We start from the raw sequence: 15,029 nt of genomic DNA, 5'->3' as shown, positions 1-15,029 counted from the left end.
GATCCTCCATGGTGCACTGGACGAGGCACTGGTGGGAGCACAGGCAGTGGACCCCTCCAAGAAGAATGCGGCCAGTGAGGCAAAGTCATGAATCCCTGTTATATCTCAGAGTGGTTTTTGGTCCCATTTAAGCCATAATAGTTGCATTCCTTGTGGTGTCGCCACAAATGTCAAATTATCAACCCCGAGAAAGTTAAGGGACTGATTGTTGCTGACGACAATCCATAATTAGCCTCCTGACTGCTGAACAACTATAGACAATCCAACTGGTACATGTGAGAAAATACAGCAATGAGGCTTCAGAGCTGATATCCACGTTTCGGGGGTCTGCAGGAGACACAGGGGTCCACAGGCACATCACGGCTCTGACACACATCTCTCATGGCTCACTGACCAGAACGCTGAAATAAAACTTAAACACTGCATACTTGTGGCCTCTACGTATATATCTAAGCTTCCAAGAGCCCAAACTGAGCCCGAGATTATGTGCAGAGGACCTGAGTTAGCATCTGGGTCTTGAACTGAGGTATATGCTTCCAGAATTAAGAGACGTTCACACAAGCTCTTTCAGGGACAAACTCATGAGTTGTCTCCAAAACTGTGCGGTTGCACACTGAACATTTTCTCATTCTCCAGGTAATCTGTCTTCCCCCAGTCCCAATGTGGGTTCAGGATAATGGAGGGCTACCACCCACCCACACTGCCCGTTCCAACTGGAGTGTCTGTGGGCTGTGAGGGAAGGGGACTGGCATTAGGTTCCACCTAGCACAAGCTGTGCCTCCCTGAGGACAAAATTTCCAAATGTGGGAGACTGAGACCATGAGACTGAATGGAGCACCCAATGAAATGAATCAGAAAGGCAGGCACAAGTGCCTATGGATGACTCTGGCATCCAGTTGGAGCCCGATGAATGTGAATCCCTGCTCTCTTTCTCTTGCCTACTTTTCAGTGAGTTTAACCTTAGATAAGGATCTGCCTAGGATTCCCACTTTGGCTTTCTGAGAGCCTTCTCACATAACCACACAGAGGTGAGCCTGTGAAAAGTTAGGGACTTCAGCCCCATCCATTCTCAAGTAATCAGGTACTTGCTACCCTGTTTTCTATGTCCTGATCACTGGGACTGTGGGAAGGAGGTCTGCCCTTCCCAAGGTCCTTGTGTACCCTTGCTTCTGGGCCCTGTGAGTCATAAATCCTGTGCCTCCATTTCCTTTGTTGGGGGTGCACTGAAATGCCACCTTGAGTCAGAGGGCCCCATGCATCTCAGGTATCCAAAGCCAGAGCTCAGATGCCTAGGGAGCCACCTGTCCACCCCCTGAGCAATGGCTCTTGCCTAATCCTTCAGCAGGATACAGTCTACATGTTCTTAATTCTGTACAACAGCTGGGGTCCCCAACACATTTGTCCCCAGGGATGGGATTGGGGGTCTAGGTGGTGCCCTCCAACAATGTGTTACCACTGAGAATGGCTCACTCGTTCCTCACCCCCACATCTCAGCTGCTCTGGGAAAGAGCTGGAGCTTGCTGGTGGTCTGTAGCTTTGCTTTGGGCTGATGCCACGTGTTGCCAGAAACCCCCATCCTAAGTTACCAGTGCCATAAAAGGTCAGACTCCCTGCAGAGACCAACAATCAGGCACCATCCTAGGGTTCCAGAGGTGTGTATTTCCTACTCATCTCCAAGTGAGATATTGCTGGACACCGAAGACCATATCCCTAGATTAGTGTCGAAGAAGACGCCAGCTGCTGGGTCCACTGTGTTGCAACCAGTACCCTGGTGTTGTGCTTGCTTAGCCATGCCTACCTAGTGATAGAGGCAACTCTACCAGGAGCATTATGTCTCCCTGGGCGGAGGACATGACCAAGGCAACCTCCCCCTACTGGCTGCATTCCTCACTGCTGCTGACAATGGCTCCCTACTTAACAGGTGTTGTCGGGGACACCTCAGTGTGGGAGGCCTCAGCACACGTGTCTGGGAAGAGCTAATTTCTATCCCAGGTCCTCCCTGTCAAGACCACTACACCAACATATCCACGGACCAGTGTGAAAGAGAGAAATGGTGACAGGCACTACACCATCATGAAAATGCAAGGTTTCCTGGAATCATTTGTCGAAAGGGAGGGAGACAAGGATATTGATTGGCTCTAGTGGGTCTTCACAATTGGCTCCAAGCTGTTGCTTTAAGTGCTTGACACACTACAGCTGTCTGGATTGGTCCAAGTGCCCCAGATTCATAAATCACTGAAAAGCTCAAGGTATCAACGGCCTGTTTACTTAGAGACAACCTACGGAGCTTCCAGTCTTTTCATTGTATCAAAAGCTATGGCAATCACCCCAAGGCACATGGCAAGAGACACACACCAAGGAAAAAGGGGAAGGCTCTGAGGAAGAGGCTACCTAGGGCCCCAGAGTCCACAGAGGTAGGAAGAAAGAAGCTCTGATTCTCCGGACCTGGATTTTTATGGCACGACAGCACAGGCCCACTGGGAGAGGTCAAGCCCAGGTGATGCAATCCAACTCTAAGATAGAATGGGGACAATTCAATGGGTGTGGGTTTTGGGTTTTGTTTTGTTTTTGCCTTATGTCATGCGCCCATGAGCCCTTGTCCATTTCCACGTGGGGGAGAGGCACGTGACAACAGAATCTAAGGAGTTCTTCTTGAAGAACCACTCTGATCTTAAGCCTTGTGCCAATACAATTCATGGAAATACCAGCTGTAGTGTAGCAGGCATTAGCATGCATGCCATAGTCAGATGTGAAAAGGAGAATTTTCAAGAATCCCAAGGCTTCTTTGCTGCAAATGCTGATGGGATCACCACCTCCATAGATAGGAGCCCACAGGAGGGTCCCAGCAGTGCCCCATTCAAGGGGTAGAACTTCAACCCAGATCTCTTGCTCTAGAGATGATGCCCACACTTCTCTTTATGCACAGCTCTGAGAAGAGGGGTCCTAGTGACTTAATCTCAGGCAGTCTGAACACAAGTCAGAAACTTTGATCAGACTCTTTGGGATCTTCAAGAGAATGCTGTTCCTACCCTTCGGGTGGTTGCCATCACTTCTCTGGACATGACAGCCCTGGTAGGGGGGAGCTGGGATCCCAGTGGGTGGGGAGATGCCAAGGCCCCTGCCTAGCGACCCGGAGGTTTGTGGAGTATGTCCTTCCTCCTGGGACAACTGCCTCTACACTTCTGTAATTACCGTGTAGGACGCAGACACAAACAACACTTTATTTCTCTCATTGACCCTGAAGCCAAGGTACAGTGCTTCCCAGGAACCCCTCCAAATATAAGTGTGGTGCCTTTTAGTTTACCAGGTATAAAGGGAGGGATAGTAGAAGGGTCTCAACATAATTTTGATGTCACTATTGGAAGAATCTTTACTGAATCTCTTTTACCAACGGTGGCCCCTTTGACCCTGCATTGTCTTCCTAATGGTGTGGATGCCCTCACATGCCATCAAGGCCAGTGGAAACAAGCCCAGTGCCTGGCTTTCCTGGGGGGAGCTACATATCAGGAGTCTGTAGGACTGCAAATTGCACCCCCCACATCCATTTAAGACAGTATATGTACATCAATATTGTGTGCAATAGAGGACTGAGTAATTGCACCCCATAATTCAAGATTTACTAAAGGAGCGGGGACATTAAGCACACCATTTCTCCTTTCAGTCTACCCACTTGACGGGCATTAAAGCCCCCTCCTAACAGGTGGCGCTTTACACTTGACTACTGAAATGTAAATGCCCAGCTGTCCATAAGATGGCTCACATTCCCAAGACTGTCTAGGCAGTTGAGGGTATCTTAAGGGCCACAGGGGAGACTCTGTCATGACTGAGCTAGCCAGTATGTCCCATTCAGCATCGATGACCAAGGAGTCCCAGCCACAGTCTGCTCTCAACCTGTACATCTCTATCCTGCTGCCTTGGGAATTCCTAACAGGCCAAAGAGTGCCAAGATGTTAGGCTGACCAGCTCATGTAGAGCCTGTCATGAGTTCCCACTGGTCTGGGCAATTGAGGGTCACTGTCACTGGTCAATTATCATACATTCCTGAAAGTTTGTGAGACATGGGAGGCCTGCAGTCCTTCAGCAGCTATAAGGTGGGTTTTGTCACCTGACTGAGCTACTCCAGATTTTCGGTCTACTCTCATATGACTTGTGCTGTTAGGCAGCCTTACCTGGAAGTGGCTGAGCTATGCCACTTGATGCACAGGTAGTCTGAGTGCCAATGAAACATTTTGGGATCTGGAAAGTGTTTGTGCCATGGGGGTTATGCTGGAGCACCTAGTGACCATCTGGCACCAGACTGCCTTGCTATGTCACCGAGAGAGAGAACCTAGCACCATGACTGTCTTCATACAAAGGGAAGTATTCTCTCCCAATACTTCACCTGAGCAAAGGACCATCCTGAAGCTTCCATCAAAGTTGTGGTCCCAATCAATGCAGTGGAAGGAAATGCAGAGAGACATTGTCGTTCTGGTTGTGGATACCACACCCTTCCATTTGTCCATCCACATGGTGCATTCACCTGCTTGCATTGGCAGGAAATACCACTACTTGGGGGGCTTACTTGCTATCCTGATGTCAAAACAATTGACAATCAGACTGATTATTTACTGTAGACGGGACTTGGAAAACTGGTGTAAGGGTCTGTGTCTGACCTGCTGATATAACTACGCAGGTGAATGGGGCAGATGCAGTCTGAAGACAGACAGTCATAGTGGTTCAGAGGGAGAGCAGGAAATGTAGTCAGTCTTTTAATAGTGGGGGAAAGGGTAGGCTCCATTTTAAAAAGGTTTTTTTTTTTTTTCCTGACAGGAAAGAGCCAGAAAATAAAACTAGGTGGAAATGCAGTTTTTTGATCCGTGACCTACTATGTGATGCCATGTGCTTCTGAAGCCTGGGAATTGGCTCTGGGAATCCTTACCAATGGTCATCATGGGGATGGTCATCCACGGTCTTGACAATGGCGATCTGGAACTATTTTGTGCAGCTTGCGTGAATCCAGAAGAATCTTTCCCTTATTCTGATGGCAGTGTAGTCGGTTAGGGGTTGGTCATAAGGTCCCTCTCAGCAAGGTGGCACTGGGTGCTCTCTGAAGACCTGATGAGCGTCCCATATTCTGTAGAAAGGGTGGCAAGGGTAGTCAGTGGCAGAGGCCATGTTCTTATTGTCTGTGGATGATATGACCCAAGTGTACCTGTTACTTCTTGGACATGGCTATGCATGGCATCAACTTGGTCATATAAGTTATCATGAAGTTCACCCAATCAGTAAAGAAAGGGTTAAGGATTCCTTTAGAAAATACTGTTGCAAAGGGGGTCAGTCCCTGCCTGCTATTTGGAGCATTCCAAATCTCATTAAGGGCCAAGGACAATGATTCTGGATGTTCCAGGCCAGTTTCCAGGCAGTTTTTCCCTGAAGGAATTTTGTGTCTAGTTTTTCATGTTCCATATCTGTTCTCCTAATCCACATATCCTCATCGTCCTCTTCTGTGATGATTAAGGATGATGTGGGGTATGAAATTCTAATTATCACCCCCAAGTCTTTGCAAGTATGTAGTTTGTCTATGTGCTGAAGTGAGTTCCTTGGTCTGGCTAAATCCATAATGGAATGGCAAATCCAGGAACCATTTCAGGCATTACATTCTTTACCACAGTCGTGGCATTGGCATGTCCAGTCAGACAGCATCAGTCCATCCACCAAACATGCAGCCATTAACCAAAGAGGAAGCCAATTTCTCAAATCCATCTGGAGAGCCCCGGGGGAAGGGAGGGGCTAGAGGGACTCCCTGGGGCCTGCTGATATTACACAAAACTTGGAGAGATTTACAAGTAGTGCCCTGGGAAATAATTTAGTCAGAGGTTTAGTGGATGCCTGGGAAGAACCCGCTGTCTCTCTGTTTCTTAATTATCCCATCTGATGGGGTTGGTGCAAGACCAAAGGAGAGAAGAAAGGGGCCTCAGGAGGCCCACTCAACCCCAATGTACACCCCATCTGATCATTATCTGTCTACCTGTCTTTTCCCATTGTGAGGAACTTACATGATAAACAATAGTCCAAGTCAGGGAAAAAGGCAGGCTTCTAAAATGAAGGAAAGGACAGGGGCCTCTGATCTTGGCTGTGTATTTGACAGCCTTGTGAGCTCTGTCAGTCGCTGGAGAGATAGTGACAGTCTCCTCACGGTTTGGGCTGGAGAGTGACTGTTAGCAATTTTAGCAAAAAGATCAGTTGCGTATAATAGGGCAGCAATTATAGGCCTGCTGGAAAAATGTCCTCTGTCCTCTGGTACTCATGGCGGTTAGGACCTGTGGGATCTCCAGAGGGTGCCAACAGCCCTGAAGACTCCAGGGCATGTCTGGAATGGCTGTGAATAGTGGCGGTCTTTCCCTTTCAGATGTGCAAGCTTGGGAAAACCTGGGAGTGCAGTGGCTTAGGCTGATTTCACAGCAGGCAGAGAGGACGCCTGGAGTACTTCTAGTAGGGAAACTGGCCTGAGTGGCTCCTATGTTTCCCCACATACAGAAGCTGTCACAAAACAGAAGTCAGGGTGGGGCACCTGGGTGGCTCAGTTGGTTAAGCTATGGACCTCAGCTCAGGTCATGATCTCGCAGTTTGTGAGCTCAAGCCCCACATCGGGCTCTGTACTGACAGCTCAGAGCCTGGAACCTACTTCAGATTCTATGTCTCCCCCTCTCTCTACCCCTCCCCTGCTCACGCTCTGTGTCTCTCTGTCTTTCAATTAGAAATAAATGTAAAAGAAAATTTTTTTTTTAAAAAATAGAACTCAGGGTTGACCACCAGATGTCCTGGAAACCATTCCTGTAGCTGAGGGCAATCGTGTGGAATGAAGTAGGGTCTCCCCTTTTAAATTTTTTTAATGTTTATTTATTTTTGAGAGAAAGAGTGTGAGTTGGGAGGAGCAGAGAGAGAGGGGGAAACAGAATCTGAAGCAGGCTCCAGGCTCTCAGCTGACAGCACAGAGCCCGATGCAGGGCTCAAACTCACAAACCACGAAATCATGACCTGAGCTGATGTAGGATTCCCACCAACTGAGCCACCCAGGTGTCCTGGGTCTCCCTTTTTAGGGAGGGGAGTGGGATAGCCCGATTTAAACTGTTAACACGACACAAGATGATGGAGGGGTTGGTCAGTGGCCAGCTGGTAGGTAAGTGGTGGGCCTGGAAATTACAAACTTGTCAGAGAGGAATACAGAGGTGAGTGAGGATCCTAATGTATCCAGACAGCAGCTGTGGGGGTGCAAGCATGCAGTGGGGCCTGATGCCCCAAGGTCTAATTTTCATGGGAAGAAAGTTATAGGACATATCCGAGAGGCACAGGTGGTCACAGGATACCTGCAGCCACTCCATTTCCATGGAATGAAAGGTAAAACATGTTGTTGATATACAGTTGAGAGTTTGGGGTGTGCACAGAGCTAATATTAACACTTTAAAGTAGGTTAATGACTATGAAAGCCACGAAAAGAAATCTGTGGCAGCATCAGGTAGGGGTGAGGGGCTCACAGAGACAGAGCAAAGGCAGTGAAGTTAGGGGTCCTTGGGAAGCAGTAGCCAGGTTTCCTTAGAAGCTAATGCAACTGCATTTTTGTACAGGTGAGAGGGAGGTGAAAAACTGACAAGACACTTTGTGGGGATTTTCGAAGCACTGTGACATAGTCCTCGTTGGCAGTAGCTGTTTGCAACCATGGACATTAAGAAGACAGGAGGGTGTATGGCCCTGACCGGCTGGTGCTTTAGGAGGGTGGGGGAGTCTGCAAGGGCTCTCTGACTCCTTTGGTAATAGAGTGACAAGTCACAGACATACTAAACAAGAGTGCAGCCTTGGGTGAAGGCACAGAATGTAAGTTGGCTTCAAGAACTTGGAGTACTTTTGAGCCCAACTTAGTTGCCTTCCCCAAGCATACATGAAAAGAGAACTTGTGAATCAGAGTGCAATGGCATTGACAAGAAAGTTGAGCAGATGTTCATCCCAGGAATGCATCTTCATCACCAGGAATTGAGGCATGAGTGGCAGCCTGGTTAGGGACAAAAGATGGGGGGGGGGGTAATAGATGACAAAAGACTTTATGGTTCCTACATTGTACAAATCAGTAGCTTTGATTTCCATCTGAATCAAATTCTGTTCTTTCTTTACTCACAAGATCGGGGTGTTACACGGTGAGGAGGTAAAGCAAGAACATCCTGCGGTAACAGAGTCTATCACAGGGTCAGGTCCTCCCTCTGCAGCAAGACAGGGCATCTGGCTACTGATGGGTGGGGGCAGTTCCTTTCTCAGGCCCCCTGAGCACAGGCTCTGCACTGGGGGCAATCCATCCTCTTGTGCATGTGAGGCCCAGACACTAGTGGGCACATCTTTTAAGACTCATCCTCCCCTCCCCCGTTCATGCTCTGTCTCTCTCTGTCCCAAAAATAAAATAAAAAACGTTGAAAAAAAAATTAAAAAAAAAAAAAAAGACTCATCCTCTGAGGAGCACTTTGAATGGAGGTGGGTCTCCATTAGGGAAAGGGGGAAGCTTGAGGTGTGGTCTGATGGCAGGGAAATGAGAACACCTTATTTTCCCTCCTGCATTTTGGATATTAACTCCTTTTCAATATTTTTTATTGTAATGTCTACCCTCCCATAGACTGCCTTCTAGCTCTGCAAATATTTGCTTGCCCCTTTTCTAGTATGGTGTAGTCCCCCTTACCTGCTTTGTTCTCTGTGGCTTTGCCTTTATATCCAATCAATCATTCTCAAGTGACTGTCATCATATTCATCTTTCATGTTTTCTTTGAAGGCATTTAGGTTCAAGTGTTCTTCTTAATCCTTCATCCATTTTGAGATTTTTTTGTGTCAACGTATATGTATGAAGCAAGATTATGGCCAAATGTTATTATTTTGCATGTATATATCAATACTATTTTTTAATTCTTACTTTGGTTTTGAGGGAGAGAGACAGATCATGAGTAGGGAGGCACAGAGATAGAGGCAGAAACAGAATCCAGGCCCCGAGCTGTCAGCAGGAGCCTGATGTGAGGCTCGAACCCACAAACCGTGAGATCATGACCTGAGTGGAAGTGGGATGCTTAACCTACCAGGCCACACAGGAGCCCCTAGTCAACACCATGTTTAGGAGACACTATCCTACCCCCACTGTGCATTGTTGGAAATCTCGTGGAGGATTTGCTCACTGCATCTGCAAACTTCTACTTCTGGGCTCCGTAATGAGCTCCACTGGCCTAAATGTCTCATTTGATGCCAGCAGCACACTGTTGTGGTTAATGTACCTCTGCAATATCTTTAGAAAAAGAGAAATGTGATGTCTCCAGGTTCTCTCGACGTCATGATTGTTTTGTTGCTTCCATGTGTTGTGTGCTGTCATATGAATTGTATATTTTTCAGGTTCCTTAAAAAAGTCATTGGCATTTTTACTGACATAACAAGATAAACATAAAAATAACATAAAAATATAAAGCAGCCAGAAAATAGAGACTGTCACAAATACAGAAAACAAATCAATTACATAAAAATTTGTATTTTGAAAAGTATGTAAAATTTGAAACAAATAGGTAGCCTGGGGAAATAGGGAAGACTCAAACAAATGCCATCAGAATTGAAAGAGGAGACATAACTGAACTAAAGACATGGAAACGATCATTAAAGGAAAACTTAGGTATTTATAGGCCAACAATTAGATCACCAGGAACAAATTACACATTTTATGCCATAAGGTAGTCCACCAACACTGTTTCATGGAAAAATACAAAATGAACAAAAGAAAAATTAATAACATTTCTCTATCTAAAGCCTCACCCTCCAAGAAATCTGCATAGGAGTCCATGGCTTTATTAAAACTTCTACTAAGTATTTAAAGACGAATTAATGCCAATATTTCTCAAACTATTACAAACCACTGATAAAAAAACAGCACTCCCAAATGAAATTTGTGAGGACAGCATTGTTTTCACACCAAAACCAAAGAAAGACACCACCAGAAGGGAAACTACAGGTCACTATCTCAAATGAACATACATGCAAAATTCCTTCACAAAATCTGAGCATACTGAATTAAACAGAACATTGAGAGGATCATACAACATAATCCAGTGTGATTCATCCAGGGATGCAAGGATCCTTCAACATACACAGATGCATAATTGTGATGTCCTCCATTACCAGAGGGAATGAGTGAATCAAAGCCATCATTAATTGATTCAAAAAAACATTAGACAAAATTCAACACATGTTCATCATTTAAAAAGAACCCAATTAAAAAGGAACTGAAGGAAATTACCTCCACATGATCATGGCCACTATGAAAAGCCCACACCTGACAGCATATTGAACGGTAAAATGCTGAAGGATTTCCTGTCAAATCAGGAGCCAGGCAATGATGGTCACCCCTAACATAAGTATTCCCCATGATAACGTGAAGAATACATATGCCACCTCAAACTATGTCATCTTGTCACACTGCTTATTTGGGTGAAAGTCACTTGAGAAAGAGTCCAAGTACACTCAGACTCTCCATTGTCCCTTGAAAGCAGGATATAAATCTCCCTCACGTGTACCAAGAGGGAAGAACCATCGTTAGCACCAGAATAAGGAACACAGGGACAAGAAGTCTATGCAAACAAACCTACTTACTTGGTGACTAACATAATACCCCAAACTTAACTATTGCCAAATCCAATGTTTTGTTGTCTGAAAGACACAAGTGCCACCTGCTTTGTCCTTTCCTGGGTGTGATATCATTAGGAAGGCCATGCACTTACAAAATGAAATTTATTCTCTCCTGTAGATATGTCTTATGTCAAATGAATCCTTACACTGGCTAAATCCCAGAAGAAAATAAGGGAAAAGCTTTCTTCTCCTACAACTGGAAGACATAACCAGAAACAAATAGGGAATAAAAAAAATAAAAGACATTTAAATCAGTAAGGAGGAAGGAATATTACTTGTTTGCAGGTGACATTGATCTTAAACATAACAAAACCCTAGAGATACCACAAAAAATATTAGAACCAGTTTTTTTTTTAAATGAGGAAAAGAGCAGGATGTAAATGAACAAAGGAAATAAATAAAAATAAACCACCTGTGATTCTACACACCAGCATGAAAATACATGCAAAATAAATAACAAAATTATACAACTGAAATAGGCACAGAATAAAGTATTTTGGGTTAAACTTCAAAAAGTATGTAAAACACTTGTAGAGTGAAAATGATCTATGTGGATGAAAGACCTGTAAAAATGCACACAGGACTGCAAATACACCTGTACTCACTGAATACAATTATTCAAATTGTCACAGCACCATCTACACAAACTAAACTACAAGTGCGTCCCTAAACCTGTAGTTCACTTTTAAAAAATCAAATCTAAGACTGGAGCTTGATATATATGTCAGAGCACATGCAAATGGGGTCCTCTCTGTGCTGATAAAACCAGCCCATCCCAGACTCTGCAGCTGGGAGAGGAGCCCCAGCCCCCGGAGTCCCAGGTGTTCCCATTCTCTGATCAGGACAGAACAGACACCTCACCATGGAGTTTGTGCTTGGCGGGGTGTTCCTGGTTGCTCTTTTAAAAGGCAATTCATGGTGAACGAGAGACACTGAGTATGTGAGTGGATATGAGTGAGACCAGTAGATGTGTGACAGTTTCCTGACCAAGATGTCTTGTGTCTGCAGGTGTCCAGTGTGACGTGCAGCTGATGGAGTCTGGAGGAGACCTGGTGCAGCCTGGGGGGTCCCTGAGACTCACCTGTGTAGCCTCTGAATTCACCTTCAGTAGATATGGAATGAGCTGGGTTCGCCAGGCTCCAAGAAAGGGGCTGCAGTGGCTCGCATATATTTATGATGATGGAAGTAGCACAAGCTACGCAGACTCCATGAAGGGCCGATTCCCCATCTCCAGAGACAATGCCAAGAACACACTGTATCTGCAGATGAACAACCTGCAGGCCGAGGACAAGGCCACATATTACTATACAAGACACAGGGTGAGGGGACCTCACTGGGAGCCCAGACACAAACCTCCCTGCAGGAGGGGATCAGCACCACCAGGGGGCGCACACTATGCACAATTCTGCTTTGTGTTTCCAGGAGCAGGTGAAGATGGAGGTTACAGGCAGGTTTCCTGTCAGGGTCTGGGGCTTCCTGTCCACACAGCAGTTCCTCCAGGGAGCCTCTCTGGACACAGGATTCTGTGTTTACCTATTACCTGTGTGAATTAGATCATTGTTTTCCTAGGAAAACTACCCTAACATGCACAAAGACACAGTTGTTTGCATTGCTTACTCCTGTCCCTCAACATGAGTGAATTACAGATTTCCTGAGGCACAATAGCTGAACATTTACATGAGTCCCAGATGCACTCCCTGTGCAGCCAGGACCACAAGCTCCCACAGCTCCCCATTATCTTCACCCAACCCTTGTCCCAATCAAACAACGTGACACTTCCTTCATGACACTTTGCTACTCAGGACTTTAAATGAGCTACAGCTTTATTCAATTCCTCTAAACAAGAGATAAATCATCTCCATGTATTAGTCAGGATTCCCTCGAGCAACAGAACTCAAAGCACATTGGTTTCTGTGACAAAATATGTTGAGAAGTCCCATGATCTACTGTCACAAGTTGGGGAGCCAGGAAAACCAGTGGTATAATTCTCGCCTGATTCTGAACTAGTGTCTAGTCTCAGAACCTGCAGAGCCTATGATGTAACTCTAAGAACAAGGGCAGGAGGAGACCAATGTTCCAGTTCAACCAAGCACATGGGAAGTAAAAATGAGGGAATTCTTCCTCCCTCTACATCGTATTCTACTCAGAACTGTGATGGAATGGGTGATGCCCAGGCAGAAAGAAACAACGGAAGGAAATGCCAATCTCTTCTGGAAACTCATCACAGACATACACAGAAACAGTTGTGAATCTGGAAACCCATGACGCAGTCAAGATGACACATAAAGGTAAACATGACACGTCAACCTGCTGTAAATGTCGAGTTCAAAAACTGAAGATTTAGAACTCCATGCCATCACTGGGGTAGACCCTGGTGGGCATAGCAGTGCTCCTGTGGAGAAGCATCCCCGAGGCCCATAGGGACTGCTGCGGTTTGAGGATCCCCTGGGTCATATCAGGTGGGACAGTTACCTTCTTGGAGTGCATTTAGGAGACAGGGCACTGCCTCTCATGGGGCAGGAGAGCTGACAGGCACCATTGCACTGCCCTGGTCATTAGCATAGGAGCCTCTGCTGAGAGCAGCTAACTGAACGATCCCTTCTTGTTCTTCCTCACCATGAACTCCAAGCTCCTAGTGTTCATGCAACTGCCCTTCTGGGATAACCAGCTCCAACCACATCACACCAAGACACTGTCCCAGAGGATCAGTGGGGTCCCTGTCACATTGAGTTCAACAATTTGGTGTACTCAAACCCAGATAGAGCTCCTGAGCTAAAACATAAGAGCCCTGAGCTGCCAGGTGTGCCAATGGATTGGACAAAGGCAGGGTGAAGGCCAGGTTCTGAAGGAAGCCTGGGACCCATGAGTACAGACTGTTCTCTCTATGTGAGGGCTTCCTGAACAGGGGTGGCTGGAAATCCAACTGCAGGGACTAGAGAAGGAGTTGATGCCAGTATTTCCTCCCACCAATTATCATGGACAGAATTCAGTGAGCAGCAAAACACCCCCCAGTAGATACTGAGCCACTGACACCAAGCCATACCCACCTTTCCTTCCTCAGGTGCTTCCTTACTAGGGAAAGAGTGCCTAGAACCCAGACCACCATTGCACCCCTCCCTCCAAAGACCACCATATACCCCCACAGGCACCAAGTCTACTGACCATAGAGTGAGGCATAGCTTCACCTCTAGGGGAAATAGGAATTAGCCTCTTTTAATAAGGAGACCAAAGTCACCTAGTTAAAACTCACAACACTATGGACAAAGTTGAAAAACTCTCCCCTAGAGGCAAGGAGAACTCTGCAGAGGACTGACATCAGGGACAGAGCAGCCAATACATGACAGCACAGTGCACACAGCACATGCAAGAAATGCTTCCAGAATGTCAGGTTGTCAACAGTATGTAAACATTTCTCAAAAAAGACACTACTCTAGAAGCAGAAAACATAACAGGATTTTCCTAAAACACTTAAGAAAGAGGAAACATGGACATACAGAGTGATGGAGGAATTTATTCAAAAGAAAAAACCATAAAAGGACATTGCCAGGGATATAATTAAACCACATATAAATAATAAGCCTCAAACAGAATTTAATACCTATCATAAGGAAACAGAACTTTTAAAAACTATCATAAGGATACTAGCTGTGCTTGAGAAAGCCTAGAAGACATGAGGGTACCCTGACTACAGATGGAAAAGACCTAAAACCCAGTCAGGCTGAAACTTTTAAAATGCTGTAACCGAGATGTGAACCTGATTGGATATAATGAACTCAAGGCAGAAAGAAGCAGATGAATGAGTAAGTGCCATGGAAGATAAAATGTTGTGAGAAACGAAGCAGGAAAGAAGAGGAAAATTAAAATATTGCATCACAAACGTATACTTAGGGAATCAGCAACTCCATAAAGTATAATAAAATTCTTTTCAAAGGAGACCCAGAAGAAGAAGGGAGGGAGAAAAAAAGGGGAGTTTTGTCTGAGTGCATTAGAGTGGAAAATTTCCACTAAATGGTGAAGGAAACAGACATCCACATGTATGAGTCACAGAGAACTCCCATTAAAATTTAAAAAAAAAAGCAGGCCAACTCTGAGACATAACATAGTAAAATTCACAAAATACACAGATTAAAAAAACCCTATAAGCATGAAGACAGAAGAGTTTGCTAACGAATACAGAAAGATAAAAAAAGACTATGGCAGAAGTGTCCACAGAAACGTGCAGGAAAGAAGGGAGTGGCATAATATCCTCAAATGTTCAATTTAAAATCAGGCAGTCAATGGGGGAGGAGACAAGATGGCGGAACAACGTGGAAGATTTTTGTGTGTCTCGCGTCCATGAAATACAGCCAGACCAA

At 45.6% G+C, this 15,029-nt stretch overlaps 1 gene segment (V, D, J or C); it reads left to right on the top strand.

The window, feature by feature from the left end:
• The first annotated feature begins 11,390 nt into the window (after positions 1-11,390).
• LOC122239536 lies at positions 11,391-12,227 on the top strand. The segment is given in 2 exon segments: positions 11,391-11,582; positions 11,683-12,227. Coding segments are annotated over 2 exon segments (591 nt in total).
• Positions 12,228-15,029: the final 2,802 nt, after the last annotated feature.

This window comes from Panthera tigris, chromosome B3, assembly GCF_018350195.1.
Source record: "Panthera tigris isolate Pti1 chromosome B3, P.tigris_Pti1_mat1.1, whole genome shotgun sequence".
Lineage (NCBI taxonomy): Eukaryota > Metazoa > Chordata > Mammalia > Carnivora > Felidae > Panthera > Panthera tigris.
This window is presented reverse-complemented; position numbering and strand designations above follow the sequence as displayed.